Source organism: Centrocercus urophasianus, unplaced genomic scaffold, assembly GCF_019232065.1.
Source record: "Centrocercus urophasianus isolate 14NV4802_14NV808 unplaced genomic scaffold, USGS_Curo_1.0 seq_28, whole genome shotgun sequence".
NCBI classification, from domain to species: domain Eukaryota; kingdom Metazoa; phylum Chordata; class Aves; order Galliformes; family Phasianidae; genus Centrocercus; species Centrocercus urophasianus.
Genome location: NW_024884844.1, coordinates 13,228,049 through 13,242,767, shown reverse-complemented (window position 1 = coordinate 13,242,767; position 14,719 = coordinate 13,228,049). Strand labels below are relative to the sequence as shown.

The following is a 14,719-nucleotide window of genomic DNA, read 5'->3' as shown; positions in this document are numbered from 1 at the left end:
GCAGGGCTGGTGTTGCAGGGCTGGTGTTGCAGGGCTGGTGTTGCAGGGTCAGTCTGCTCTTCGGTTCCTCTTGGAAGGGGTGAGTGCAGCATGTGCTCGGAGCAAAGTGGGATTTGACTTCTCCCATCACGGCCTTGAGTTCCCCATTGAGTTCCCCATTTTCCCCTTGAGTATCCCAAAGCTGCACTTCTGTTTGTTGCTGTTGGTTTTCTTTTGATGGCACTGAATGCCACAGCCGTCCCCTCCTTGCTGAGAGCAGGATGCTGTTCTTTGATTTCTCTTTAAAAGCAAATGAGAAGTTATGTTGTTAGGAATACTTGAGGACTTTTTATTTGCCTTTCTAAATCTCAGAGATACCATTTCTTGCCCTGGAATACCTCATTTTTCCCAGTTACCCAACTCTTGCTCAGCTTGTTGGGATTGAAGAGGATTAATGTTCCCAACTGAGGAATTCCTGGCAGGTGGGAAATGCTGCCCTGTGGGGTGCATTTTGCTGAGAAGAAATATATTTAGAAAAATAGTCTTCAGTCCTTTAAGCGACTGTGGATGTTTCTCCTTTGCATTCTGACAGCATTATGGTCAAAATATCTCTGGCCCATGGCAAAGCTCTGCTCTGGATTTAGTCACCTTTAAGATATACCCTTCTTTCTGAGCAGTTCTGATGTCTAAACCATGCTGCAATCTGAGTGGGCTGCGTTTGCTCTTTTATTGAAGAACAGGGTGTAAATGATGACGTTTTATTGGGATTATTAAAAATAATGATGATAATAAACCAACAGTTCCTGCAAGAGCACTAGGAGATTCTCCAGCCCTGAATGCAGCACTGCCCTGCTTCCCTGGGCTATGAGAGTGGCAGAGGTGTGGAAGATGTGGATACAGAATGACACCTCAGGATTCTACCCAGAGGTCCGCTTCTGATGCTTTCAACTTTTTTGGTAGCAAGGCAAATGTGAACAAGCAAGCAAACAGAATGCAAGAAGCCCAATGACTGTGTCATCACTCTCCCCTGGCATATGTGGGAGCTGCAGCCCTGGACAGGTATCCATACTTTCACATCTGCCTGCAAATGTAAGCTTTACTTGTAATTAATTAAGAAGCCAACTTGTTGCAGTGCACTGTCCCACTGTTGGCTGTCCCCAGGATCCCACAAACAGGAACGTGCCAACAAAAAGTAGCGTGGAGGGGAAAGTTGCATTCTGCTGTGCGAGCTGTGTTCAGTCCTCTTTCCAATAGAAACCATCTGGACAGCGGTCTTGTTTTGTGCAGTAATATTCTCATAAGCTCCCACTGTGCTTGAGTGTCTACCAGCAAGTTTTTGGTCGAGGTCTCCAGCAGCATAACAACATGAAGTGACGTCTGGTTCAGCCCCCCTGGCTCCTTGCTCTGTTCTGCAGCCTTGGCTGAGCTTTGTTGTGCCTGCCATGTGTGCTCAGCATCTGCTTGTTCCTGGGCAGGGGCATCCTTTGCAAGCTCACATGGCTCTTCCCCTGCAGGATGCCTGCAGCTACAGGATGCTGCTAAGGGCTGAGGTAGAAGCCATCTCCGATCAGGGCACGGTTTCAGAAATGCTTTCTGGTTAAGATGGGCTCTGTAGCACCCTAAATCTTTTCAGAAGAAGCCACTTGTCATCGGCTGACTGGAGCTTCTAACGGATTGATGCTTTAATTGCAGAAGCTATGTGACAGAGTGTTACAATTTACGGCTGGATGGAGAGCAATTCAGATCTGTCTATTTCTGGCACTTGGAAAAAAAATTATTTGCAACCTCACTGAAATAAAAATATGCTATTTTCTGAAACCCTAACAGCTGAAAGTTGGTTTTTTCTTTCATTCTTTTCTTCACCAGCAGCTTTTCAGCCCCGTTGGCCCTTGGAGGCACTGCATGCACTGCTCCTTCCCAAGGTTGCTCTCTCTCTTGGGGCATCGTGGGGCTAAGGTTATGTGGCTGTGATAATTGGCCCTCCAGTCTTACGGATGAATATGGAGTTGTGGGTGCATGCTGTATGCCCAAATAAGCAGCTTGCCATTGTAAGCAGCAGAGGAATAAAGAAATAAAGAGGATCTTTCAGATTAAAGTTTCAGTGTACAGAGAAATGGAAGTACCTTCTCCCCTCTGTTCTTTCACTCTGCTGTAGGCACCCGGTGCAGTTTGGTTCTCAATGCATAGGTCAGGCAGTCACACTTTCCTAAGGGCATGGAGGCATCTGAAGCTTTGGTGCCATCACATCTGTTGCAGTTTCTACAGATGTGGGCTGTCAGCCCACCTTGCTGCTGTTGGTGCTGTACCTGCACCAGAAAACAAAGCTTAAATACAAGATGCATTGCTTTTTTCCATATAGTCTCAAGTAGCAGCAGCAGCAGCTACTTTGGCAAAGGCTACTTTGTTCTGACAGCTTAAAATAGGTCAGTGCTCAGCCAGAAACCTCTCAAAGCCAGCATGGGAAAGTGTGTATCCGGCATAGGCATCCCTTCCCAGGAAGTCCCTGGTGGGCTCCCCACAGACCTGTGCTCCTCTTGCAGTGCTGGGCAGCACTTGGAGGTGTTTTGGAAAGCAGCCCCCTGACTGCTGTTTCTCATCTGTATTTATTATTACACTTCCTGATTTATTATTCAAAGGCTGTGATTACTTTCCCTTCTCTCTTTTAGCTGCTGCTGAAGCTTTGTTGCCTATATAGTAAGAAAGGCAGTGGTGAGCACTAGCAGGCGTTTTGCATCCTCAGTGCGTTCAGTGGTGAGCGTTCGCTGCTCTTGTGCAGTGCTGTGCCTGGCCCTGCAACTCCAGCCCTGCCTTTCCTTTTGCTCTAATTACTTTGAACAATGTATAGAGAGCAGGCTGTCATTTTAGGCCTGCTGTATTTGGCCATATAGATGCAGTCTCCTGCTAGCAGCTTTCCCCTTTGGTGGGGGAAGGAGGCAGTGCCCCTTACTGGGCTGTAGGGCTGCACTGGGAGCGTGTGGTGGCAGTGGGTCATTGCCAACTGATAGGGGCTCCCATCTGTATTTAAGAGAATGTGCCTGGTGTGGTATAAATGCAGAGGTTGGTTGGTGACCCTGCCTGTGGCAGGTTGGAGATTGATGATCTTTGAGGTCCCTTCCAACCTGGGCCATTCTGTGATCTGGGATTCTGTTTGTATGGATGATAAGGGGACTGACTGTTACGGTAGGTTACATAGAAAGTATGTTTCTGTGCTGCAGGATATAAAGCAATTCAAGGGAAAAAACAAAAACAACCATTTGAAAGACGTAATGCTGCCATGGTTCTTTGGAACAAAGGTAGAGAGAAAAACTTCAGAGCTTTGTAGAGAGAAAGATGTGTATCTTCAGTCTGTTGCTAGAAATGCGATGACTTGGGAATTATTTGTTCATAGAACGACAGAAAATCTCAGGTTGGAAAGGCTGCCTTTGGCTCTACACACACTGAAGCACGTGGCATGCCATGCTCAGGATGCTGTGTGGAAGGAGCCCACCCTGCAGGTCATGCCTTATTCCTCCCAACGCACTGTTACATTCTGCTTCATTGTGCTGGTTTTCCTTCATAGCATTGCACAGCCTTTGTGTTGCCCTGTTGGAGTAGCTTTTAATAGTGTGATTTTGCCACTTTTCTGCTCTTGAAGAAAAGAATGGTGCTGTGTGTGAGTGGCAGCGCGCAGCAGGGAGGGAAGTGCTGCACAATGATGCTGCATTTACAGGGAGGGCTGGCTCTAACAAGCCCTGTGATACCTTAATTGTGTCTGATGTGACCTAACCCCTGCCAGTCCTCAGTCTGAGGTTGTCAAACAGGGTTTGAAATCTATAAAGGTGTTTGTACAGTGCTGCAACCGAGCTGGATGTGACTGCATGGCTGTCAGTAAGGTAGCAGAGGCATTCTTTGGAAGTGGAGAGAGATTTTTCTTTTTTTAATCTTTGGTTACAGTAGAGCCATATATTTCTCTATATTTCTATATTTAGCCTTGTGCTAGAAGCAATGTGTAATAAATAAACCCACCAGGTAGAATTAGGAAAGGTGTTAGCATATTTTAAAAGCATCTGTATCTGACTTGGGCTGGGGGTTCTGTTTCTCCGGTTTGTTCTTAGCAGTGTGATTTTCCTTCCAGGGCTCAGCAGATTCGTACACAAGCAGACCCTCAGACTCTGATGTGTCTTTGGAAGAAGATAGGGAAGCAATCCGCCAGGAGAGAGAGCAGCAAGCAGCGATACAGCTTGAAAGGGCAAAGGTGCTTTCTTTTAAACTGTAGCAGCAACTGGTTATGGGGCATTTGTCATTTGCCTGGTGTTAAGATTCAAACTGTTGATTTATATTGGTGATGGCATCTTTTGAAGTATGTTTTGCAATCAAGTGAAATTTCCTGCAACCAAAATTGGGGGGAATATAGTGTAAATATTCTTGTATAAATGGGGATCTTCTTTAGGGAACTGAACTCTCTGTTTCACTAGTTGTGTGAAACTATCAGGTCTGAATTTTGATGTATTTGGCAAATACCCTCCACTAAATTTTTGGCAATTTGATACAGAAAATTAATTCCTGATTCAGAAAAGTTTCCACTGTTGATAATGTCTGTTTCTGTTTGCAGTCCAAACCAGTAGCATTTGCTGTTAAGACCAATGTGAGTTACTGTGGAGCACTGGATGAAGATGTCCCTGTCCCAAGCACTGCCATCTCTTTTGATGCGAAGGACTTCCTACACATTAAAGAGGTAAAAACGTGTGGCAGTTATTCCCTTTAAGAAGCCAGGGGCTGCACTTGGAGCAGTCATGTCTGAACTGAAGTGGAGAAAACTGAAAATGGACAACCGAGCAGGAACAGGAGAGTACAGCACACACATGGGATTAGTGGTGCTGTGATGGCACTTCATTCTTTCCACAGTTGAAATCAAGTTTGAGATGGATCTGATGTAACACAAAGGGGTTCTGTTGGTCAGGGTGTTAAGTAGCAGCAGTTTACACCTGGTCTTTGTGGAAGGCTTGTGGGGGAACGAGGCAGAATAATAGAAGAATAAAAGAAAATGCTGACGAGGCTGCAAGACAAAAATCTGTTAAAATAAGGAAAAAGGAATGGGAATAAACAAGCCCTGAATATGGCTTTTGTAGAGGAAAGTACTGTTATTGCATGTTGAGCATATTTTCTGCAATTAGTTATCTGAAGTGAGCCCTTCAAATTTGCATAAACTCCTGTTGTTTTGTAGATTTGTTTTTAGACTTGCTGCTTGCAAATATGTTTTTTTAACCTCTACGTTCCGTGTGTTTATTTTTGGGTGTTCAGTATTAATTTTTCCCTTTCTTTGAACGTTAGCCCATCATTGCTTCAAAGCTCTCATCTCCCCGAGTCTGAGCATATTTGGGAGGGAAACACCTGCTGCTTCATCTCTGGAGGCAGAGATTGGTGGTAGAATGGGGGAGTTGTGCTTGAAGTTCTTTGTCCCTGGGCACAGGAGAGGCAGTTGATTTGCGTGTTCCCTTTTCTAAGTTTGCTGGAAGCAGATGGAAGTTTGATTTTTTAAAAAAAGCATTATTTTATTTTTAGTTGGTTTCGTTGTATTGTTTAGTGTGATTGTGTTTTGTTTTTTTTTTTTAATATATTGATGTGGAACAGTCTTTAAACAGTCTTCCATGTTGAGAAAGCAGAGCACTGTGAAGTCTGACTCTGCCTCTCTCTGTGTAGAGTTGCTTTTCCCCTGTGCTGCATGCCCAGGAATGTGCTCCTTTCTATCTGGTACCACACCTGAGCTCTCCTTCCTGAACCCATCTTGAAACTTTCTCCCCTCAGGAAAATGTCCTTTGCTGCACTCAGAGCAGAGCTGGCTGCAAACAGCTGCACTTGTTACAGCAGAGATCACTTGTCACTGCCTTCCCTGACATGTTCCCTTTCACACCAGGAGTGTACCGTACCTGGCTTGCTGTCTTTCTCCTTTGCACGTTGCAGCTGTTCAGGTAGCTCTGTGCATCAGCATTAGCACAGTATTTGCTCTTGGTTTCCCAGCATGTGGCTGCATTCATTGTCCAGCCTTGAATGTGCTAAGCTCCTGTCCGTGCTGCCCTGTACATTTTTCATGAGGTATGTCACAAGTCCGTGTTATGGCTTTCTGTGAGCATTCCTCTGAGATCCAAATGGCCAGGATCACACTCCCTCCATGCATAAACCATCTGGCTTTCAGGTGTTCACCTGCCCTGCTAGGAGTTCAGCATTTCTTTGTTGACTCTGAAGCCTTCAGCCTGCCTGAAGCTGTAACTCAGTACGATTTGGGGAATGGTTCATGGCAAAAGGCTTTGCAGAATTCATTTTCCAGTGATCTGATGGGTTTCCCTGGACAGGAATAACCATGATTTAGATTAGATCCAGATCTTAGAATAACACCAAACTAGGTAGAAGTCAGGTCGCCCTGCTGATGAGATGAAACATCAGCAGTAACAGACGAGTTGCTATATTGAGAGTGTGTCCTGCATGTCTCCTACAAGACTATACGTTACGTGCTTACTTCAGAGAAGTGCAACAGCCATTGACAATATGGAAGACATTATGGGCATGGCAACCAGTAGGAATGAATTGTAGTCCTCCCACATGCTGAATGCAGAGAATAGCTTATGGAAGGTAATGATCTAATGCAAATAGCCCTGCTTCCCTTACTGCATTGTTATCGGTTGTGCTGTTCAGTTCTTCTCAGCATAACCCTGATTCTGATCTCTTGTCTAGAGGTGTCATTCAGAACTCCACGTCTTGCTAGTAGAAGAAAAGTTCCCATGTTCAAGACACACGTTTGGAACCAAAATCAAATAGTTAATCCTCAGAGGGCTCTGATTTGAGAGTCATGGCATCACAGAGTGGTTTGGGTTAGAAGGGTCCTTAAAGCCCGTTCAGTTCCATCCCCCTGCCACGGCCAGGGATGCCTCCCACTGGTCCGGGTTGTCCAGAGCCCCCTCCAGCCTGGTTTAAACCTGTTCATCAGAAACAGCTTATGCTCCTTGTGTCTCCATCACCCTCAGCCCCAAAGTTGTGATATCAGAGGATAAGTCACAGCAGGATGTTTTGGAGCAGTTCAAAGACAGTTACCTTCACTGAAATTTACTCAGACTGTCCGCTGTTCAGACTTCAGTTCGAGTCCTGTTTTATCAGCCGGTACGGAGTTGAGAATTGCAGATAAGATAATAGGGAGTTCTGGATATGAAGCAAGGCCAGAAACCTTTCTGTGTTCCAGAAATACAATAATGACTGGTGGATAGGGAGGCTGGTGAAGGAGGGCTGTGAAATTGGTTTCATTCCAAGCCCGCTTAGACTGGAGAATATCCGCATCCAGCAGGAGCAGAAGAGAGGACGTTTCCATGGAGGGTAAGGATGCTGTAACCTTTTAAAATAATTTGAAATCTTTTCTCACACTGGACAATATCTTTCAAAGGTCACTTGATTCTTTTTTATTGCAGTATGTATGAATGAGTGTTTGATTTGGGATTCCAAGCAAAAAGATGTGCTTGCAGAGGGTAGGCATATTAGATGTTGGCTGTGAGAAGGAAAAAATGTGTCTTGGCTTTAGAAAAGAGAAGTTATACATTGTGAGTGGTAACACTCAAAGTTTCTGAAGGGAGAGAGAGTTGTGTCAAGTCAAACCTTTGGTGCTCTCTCATATTGGCAAGGTTGTGGGATTTTTCTTTTTTTTCCCCCTCTCCATTTTTGCCCAAACCATAGAGATGATGTTTTGCATTCGACTTCCTTTCCTCTTCATCTTCCAGCCTGGCCCTTCTACCTTTCCACACTGCTGCATCTGGAGATAGCAAGGCCTGGGAGAATACAGGCTTGTGTGCAGGACTGGGGAGTAAAACTTGTTGCTCCTGGTCTCAGTTTGGATATTGAAGTATCTCTCTTCTGTAGGCTGAATAATGGCTAACTCTTTTCTCTTGGGAGCGGGGAGATTATTTTGCTACTACCACATTATTCCCACTAATTGAAATTGAAATGTAGATAAGAAGGAACAAAAAACTGTAATGGAGGAGGGAAAAGAAGGGTGAGCCAAATGATTCTAGGCCTGATAGTGAGCAAAAAGGGAAGCACGATTTCACCTGTGTAGCGCTGTCAGGGAATTAATGCAGTTAATCAAGGTTGGGAATCATCTCAAGTGTAAGCCGTCTAAGGAGGTGATTTTTGGAGTGATTGAGCAGCACGAACTGAGCTTTATTTCAAATTGATTTTACAGTTTCTGAGAGGGGTTCACAGAAACCAGTGTATTTCAGTGCATGGAAGGAGGGGTACCACGTGCAGGAGCTGCTCAGGATAATGATTCATACGTAACATATTAGCTGAAGAGTTCTCTGCTGGTGTGAGTGGACGTGACTCCACTGCAACAATCTAATCTCACCTGCAGAGAATACTGGGAATAAAACCCACTCTGAAACAGGAGAAATATTGTAAAATAGGACAACATTGAGATTTTACATAGTAAACAGACCCAGAAGTGTTAACACAGACCAAACCTAAAGAGGTTTTTATGTCCTTGAATGATGAGAACTGCTGCTATCAGTTACAGTATCCCAAGTGTTACAGCAGTGTCCAGGAGATGCATGGAATGGTTTTGCCATTAAACAGTCCCTGCTCCAGAGAGAGCTGGCAGGAAAGTGAGGGCAGAACGCTGCTTTGGCCTAACATCCCCTTGCTGGTCAGTCTGCATGTGGCTAAGAATACTAAGTACTCTTTCTGATACTGCAGGAAATCAAGTGGAAATTCTTCTTCAAGTCTTGGAGAAATGGTTTCTGGCACGTTTCGAGCCACACCTACTTCCACAGGTAAGGAGAGTTTTACTTAAGGCAACTCTTGCTATTTCTGTTACTTCTATTTTAAAAGTCATGTCTGAAAAGTGTGGGTTTTCCCCCTTTGCATTATTAGGATGTTCTGCTGAAAGTACACGTGCAGAGGTGGAGAAAGACATCTATTTCCAGACATGCAGTAGTTGCTAAGGGACTGGGAGTAAAAAACCTCAGGAAAAAGGGCAACTGTGCCCAGAACAGAATGAGTGACCAATTTAAGTAGCGCTGATGGAAAGCAAGAAGTGTGGAGTGGAAAGGAAAGGAGAACAGAGTGGGGTTTTGCTTGCAAGCGTTACGGTTGCTATGCACAGTGTGTGTTTAACCAAGTTCTTGTTTGGTCTTTTAGCAAAACAGAAACAAAAAGTGGTAAGTACCCTTCTGCTTTCGTTCTATATTCCTCATTTTGAATGCGTAATTCCCAGATTTCTCAGTTTGATTAATGATCTGAAGGAATGCTTTCCTCTTCCAGACAGAACACGTTCCCCCATACGATGTGGTGCCATCTATGAGGCCCGTTGTCTTAGTGGGGCCATCGCTGAAAGGCTATGAGGTATGTATCCCAGTGTTTGCAGTCAGTTCCCATTTTCTTGCCCATGGTTTCCTTTGATGCATTTGGTGTGTTGGCCTGATTACCAACCAGACATCCTTAAACTACACAGTTTTAGTCAAACCAGCACGTGCTTTGAGCTGAATTAATCCAAATTTAGAAGACATTTTCCCTGTAAGGTGATTCGCATGTTTTCACTTGTGAAAACTTCACGTCTTCCCACAAAGCTCTGTGCTGGCAAGCAAAATAGCTGGGCTGTGGTAGCACATCCGTATCTGTTCTGCAGCACCTGAAACTGAACATGGGGACCAGTGAATGTCATTTCAGTGTGTTTTCTTCGTGTTTGTTTTCTCATTACATTGTAGTATTGAAATATGAGGAAACCTTTAGCCCTTCTAAATTATTTGCCTCTCTGCAACATGGAGGTGGGTGTGATAACAGGTGCAGATAAACAGGAGACCCATTTGTCAAGATTGCTGCAGATTCAAAAGAGCATTTAGCACATGCTGAAAGACCAGAGGCTTTTAGCAGGGCCTGTCGGTGAACTTACCCATCTGTTAAGTGCTTTGCCAAATTAAGATCTAAATTAACATGAACATAAAATCAAGGATACGCTTCATTTAGCTTAATTAATGCTGTTAGTACTTTATAGGATATTATTAAACATTGGAATGGCTCTTTTCAGAAGGTTGCAGCAGGGTAATGTTAGCATAATGCGATGTTCTTACATCACTTTTTTTAGTAAGAATGATTAGAAGTGTAGTTTAGTGAAGCAGGAATGAGGCACTTCATTTTCATCTGCCTTTTAATTTTACGGTGGTGTTTCGTGATAGGAATTAATGTCAGCCATTGGTTTTGATGGTGCTCCACCACAGCTTAATTTGTCTGGGCACTGAAGTTTGGTGGGGAGAGGAGCAGTCTGTTGAGTGCATACCTCTGTACAAGTATGTTCCCCCTCTTTGTGTTAGAAAATAATACTAAATCCAATATCTTGAACATACGAAGGTGTATAAATGGTACTGCAGTTAGGGTGTTTTCATCCCAATTTTGTTCTACACAACAGAAACACATTGCTCTTACTTTGCAACCTGTATGGAAAAGTTCAGTGGTATTTTTTCTGATTAAGTTCTCTGAGAAGCACTTTAAAGGTAACCTGGGAGAATTAAACTGCCAAAGGCCTGGGGCTTTGGTGCAGATCCTATCTGTGTGTCAGTAGAGTTGTACTGAAAGGAACAGTCAGGAAAGCAAATGATGTCTGTTGGGGCTGAACATCTCTCAGATGCTCTCCCTGTTACAGGAGTGGAAACATGTTTTTTCCTCTTTGTAGGCATCTCAGAGAATAGTTTTGCTCTTACAGCAGCCATCCGACAGAACAGATCTTGTATCTGAAGTCTTATGCCAGTAATAATAACGTTACTGTGGGGGAAAAAGCAAGGGATTTGTTCAACCCAAAGTCCCGTGTGGTTCTGACATGTGCTGAGTCCTGCTGGGAATGGCATTGCTTTGGAAGGTGATGAGGTGTGCTCCGATGCCTCAGAGCAGATGGAGGCAGGAGCAGAGCAACAGCTCTGATGTCCTTTGGGCCACATTTTGTGAGTGAGTCAGAAAACCTGCAAGTGTTTGTTACAAAGCTGCTTCCAAGAGCATGTTAATTAAATGATTGTACCTACAAAAGGTATTGATTGTTGGCAGTATCCTTACCTTTTGCTTACCTCTTCTTACTTTTGACTTCTCTTTCTCCCTGTCATTCCCCTCTGCTCAATCTTCCTCACCTCTGCGAAGGTGACAGACATGATGCAGAAAGCTCTATTTGACTTCCTGAAGCACAGGTTTGATGGGAGGTGAGAAAGCTGTCCTTTCCATGCTTTTTTTCCACGTGTTACTTACGCTTTGGTGATATTTTTTAATGAAAGGAGACCGGTGCATGTTCCAAACTGATTTATGGTATCAGCAGCAAAGTGCAGCTGACAGTGGGTTGAAGCTGATACATCACTAGGTGTGCATGTGTCTTTGTATCATCTGCTATGTCCGTCGTAGGATTTCTTCATTTAAATGAATCATTTTGCCTCAGTGTCTCATAAGAGTAGGGCTGCAAGAGAAACCTAGATGAAAGGTGACTGGAGCACAAGGGAAGTGACAGAATAGCTTTGAAGTGGCATTTCCAGGCTTGGGTATTCAGCGTTGCAGTGGGAAGCACGCAGTGCCAGTACAGCTGGGAGTGCTGGGGAGCAGTGCCAACCTGTGAATAACCCTTTGGGCAGGGCTCAGCTCCTGGTTTGTTTTGTGTAGTTCCAGGCTCCTGTCCAGCAGGATGCGCTTCAGATAAAACTACTTGCACCCAAGCCCTGCAAGTACCATGTTGAATTGTGCAGAAACAGTCCATTTGACTGGAGGTAGTGACAGTGCTTCAGGCTGGCATCTGCAAGAATTTAATTCTTGACTATTGTTAGTAATCAGAAATAATTAAAGCTTGAAGATGGAAATGCTGAGCACCGAGATACACAAAAAGGTGTTTTATAACTACAGCTGGAGCAAGAAGAATATTTCCTGAAGAGCTGTGATGGGGAACAAGTTTGTGCATTTCCTTGTAAGGAGGAGAGGGTTGGTCCATGGCGTCCCTTCCTCACCCCTGAAGTTCACCCATGGTTGCAGATCTGTGCTCTGCCATTGGGATATTTGACCCTTCTTTCACCATAGTGTGTTCAGCGTGTTGTATCTGCATAGCAGGGTGCTTGTGCTGCACTGGTTTAGCTGCCCCACGTTTGTGACAAGAAGGAAGGTTTGTAAAGCCTAAAATGCTGGCACTAAGGTGAGGAAAAGAAGTTTCCATAGTTTAGAAGAGGTGGAATAGGATTTATGTTCAAAGCACCTTTTGGGGTGCAGCACAGAGGTGGTGATGCTCAAATAACTCACAGCTTAAACAGAGCTTTTAATAAGCAACCTTTGTGCAAAATGTTTGTTCCCTGCTCCTAATAGCCCAGCTGAAGTGGTTTTAACACATTCCACAAAGGCAATGATGGATTCCAAGTCCGACAGTTGAAGCAGTGACTGTTGCAGCCCACAGCTCTGTTTGCTGTGTTTGTTGCATGCTGTCAGGACACTCTCTCCCCCTCCTGAGCAGTTTGACTGATGTGGTTTCGCTGCAGCTCAGCACAGCTCTGGTGCACGTTTCCATCAGGGCAGATGCAGGACTGCTGCGTATGTTCCCTCCAGCTCCTGCCACACACCTGTCAGTTTGCAGTGTGCCTCTGGTAACTGACAGTCATTGCTTTTGGTGGGAAACCATGGCAATGGGATGCGATACGTCGAGTCACCAGGACACGACTGCTCTGCAGTGTCTTTTTAAACCGTGTTTGAGAGCCTGCTCAGCAGAGGCTGAACCCACATGGGTCAGCAGTGCCTTGGTGTGGGAGATGAAGATGTAGTGCTGCCGAGGGGATCAGCACCTTGCTTTGTGCTGCTGTGCTCTCACTGCTGTGCTGCCTGGAGTGAAGTGGTGCTGGGAAGTCTTCCTGCTGTGAGACACGTTGGCAACTAAATTAGGCAGACATGAGGCATTTCAGCTATGAAAAAGTTCAGTGCTACATACAAGCTGATACCATTGACTTCAAGTTTGAATCACTTAAAAAAATCAATAAAATTCATTCTTTGGAACCTGAGCTGCTGCTTGCTCCTCCTGTCTTTATGTTGTGTGCAATGGCTGCTGGTCATTTTCAGCCTGTTTTCTTCTTGTTACTCGTGGCTCTTTAGCTCATCACAGTCCTTCTCACTGGATTTTACATGAGGCGATCGCGTGCTCTTTGTTTTATAATCTGATCGAAGAACAAACTCTCAGATGCAGGTGAATAGCAGGGCCCTGTTCTGCACCCTGAATGCCCACACACAAGGCACGGGAAGGCTTCAGCAGCACAGCGGCTGTGGCTCACCTCACTTTTCTCCTGTTCTGACCTTGTGCCAAGTCCCTGAGCCCCCTGCACAGCCCTGTCTGGACGAGGAGCCGTGTGCTGGAGATCCAGAGCCAGCAGCTTCATTTGGTGACTCAGATGGGAGTGGCAAAGTTCAAATAAGGCCCTTCCCTACCTGCTGGCAGTGCCAGCTTTGGTTATGCCACCTGGGAGGAGTGCTGCCGTGCTCTGTGCCCTGAGACTTGCTTTAGCTTGTAGCCAGGTATTGTGTAAATCCATGGGTGGTGGGATGGGGAGACGTGAGCTGATTAAGCAGGAAAGCAGGAGCTGTGTGAAGAGTCTGCAGTAGCAAATAATTGTACAATTACTCAGCATTTCTGTTTAGCTGTTCTCTAATGCGATGAGTGGTGTTTTATTGGATTTGCACTTTGGAATGAAATGTGGCTGTAAATCATGCGTGGCACAGGAAAAAAGTAACGACTGTGGATTTGTTTTGTGCTGTGTTCTTGCCCATAGGATATCAATAACCCGAGTGACAGCTGACATTTCTCTTGCTAAGAGGTCTGTTCTGAATAACCCAAGCAAGAGGGCAATAATTGAGCGGTCAAACACACGATCCAGTTTAGGTAAGACGTGGACACAGCTGTAACTCTGAGCGTGGCTGCACTGTCCCCAGTTCTGAATGCACCTACAGCATTTTAGTGTGTAATTCTGTGTTTCACGTCCTCTGATGGGTGATGGAATTTTCCTGACAGAGGAGTGGCACAGAGCACAGTGTGTTGAGTTGGCATCCTGTGGAGCAACGCCTGGGCTAGAGCAAGCAGGATTACAGCTATTGTAACTATTCACCTGTGCTGACTTTATCAATTTAAACTTACTCGCATGCATGGGAATGGTTGAGAAAGGTCAGATTCATCATCTTCCTTCTAGTTCTGACGTGTTCCTTCCTTTTACTGCAGACAAAAGTGCCTTGGTGTGAACGTTGCCATCGGTGTCTTTTTAAATAATACCCTGACAGGATTTACCATAAACAGATCTTTGTGCTTTTGGGATTGTCTGGTCACAGTTCTGCTTTTTGTACAGATTCTTATTTAAGTTAAATCAGAGCTACAATTTGCAAACAAAAAAAAGTCCTAAAAAGTATAAATATATTACTGTCAAAAATAAATATCTTATGACTCCTGAGATATTTTGCAGATCTGAAAAATATGCCTGAACTTATTTTGAGTTAATAGAAAGATACATTTAGCTGTAGTGTGTACACAGTGTTTTCAGACAATGGAATTGCCTCAAAGATGACATTAATTTAAAAAATCCTTGAGTAATAGATTATTGTGTGAAAATTACATGAAGTCACGTGTGGAATTCATCTCAGAATGTATAGAGTTCGTGAAACTGAATGGGTGATGGTATTTTCCATGTGGCTCTGGGCAGCCTGGTCTGGGTTGGTGACCCTGCACGTAGCAGGAGGACTGAAACTG

The 14,719-nt window shown here is 44.6% G+C and overlaps 1 protein-coding gene across 8 annotated transcripts in view; it reads left to right on the top strand.

Annotated features, from left to right (window-relative positions):
• The window catches only part of CACNB4 (calcium voltage-gated channel auxiliary subunit beta 4), a 71,258-nt gene that overhangs the window by 42,875 nt on the left and 13,664 nt on the right, over positions 1-14,719 (top strand). For 7 of the 8 annotated variants that reach the window (XR_006170322.1, XR_006170321.1, XR_006170320.1 and 4 more), the window contains exons 3-10: positions 4,094-4,213; positions 4,571-4,693; positions 7,190-7,320; positions 8,689-8,765; positions 9,133-9,152; positions 9,256-9,336; positions 11,116-11,174; positions 13,755-13,864. Coding sequence is in view for 5 of the 8 variants with exons in the window: in XM_042827248.1 (XP_042683182.1) it covers positions 4,094-4,213; positions 4,571-4,693; positions 7,190-7,320; positions 8,689-8,765; positions 9,133-9,152; positions 9,256-9,336; positions 11,116-11,174; positions 13,755-13,864 (721 nt within the window). In the remaining 3 variants the exon portion in view is untranslated. Of the gene's footprint in view, positions 1-4,093; positions 4,214-4,570; positions 4,694-7,189; positions 7,321-8,688; positions 8,766-9,132; positions 9,153-9,255; positions 9,337-11,115; positions 11,175-13,754; positions 13,865-14,719 lie in introns of those variants that run through there. The other variant, XM_042827251.1, reaches the window with a different exon arrangement.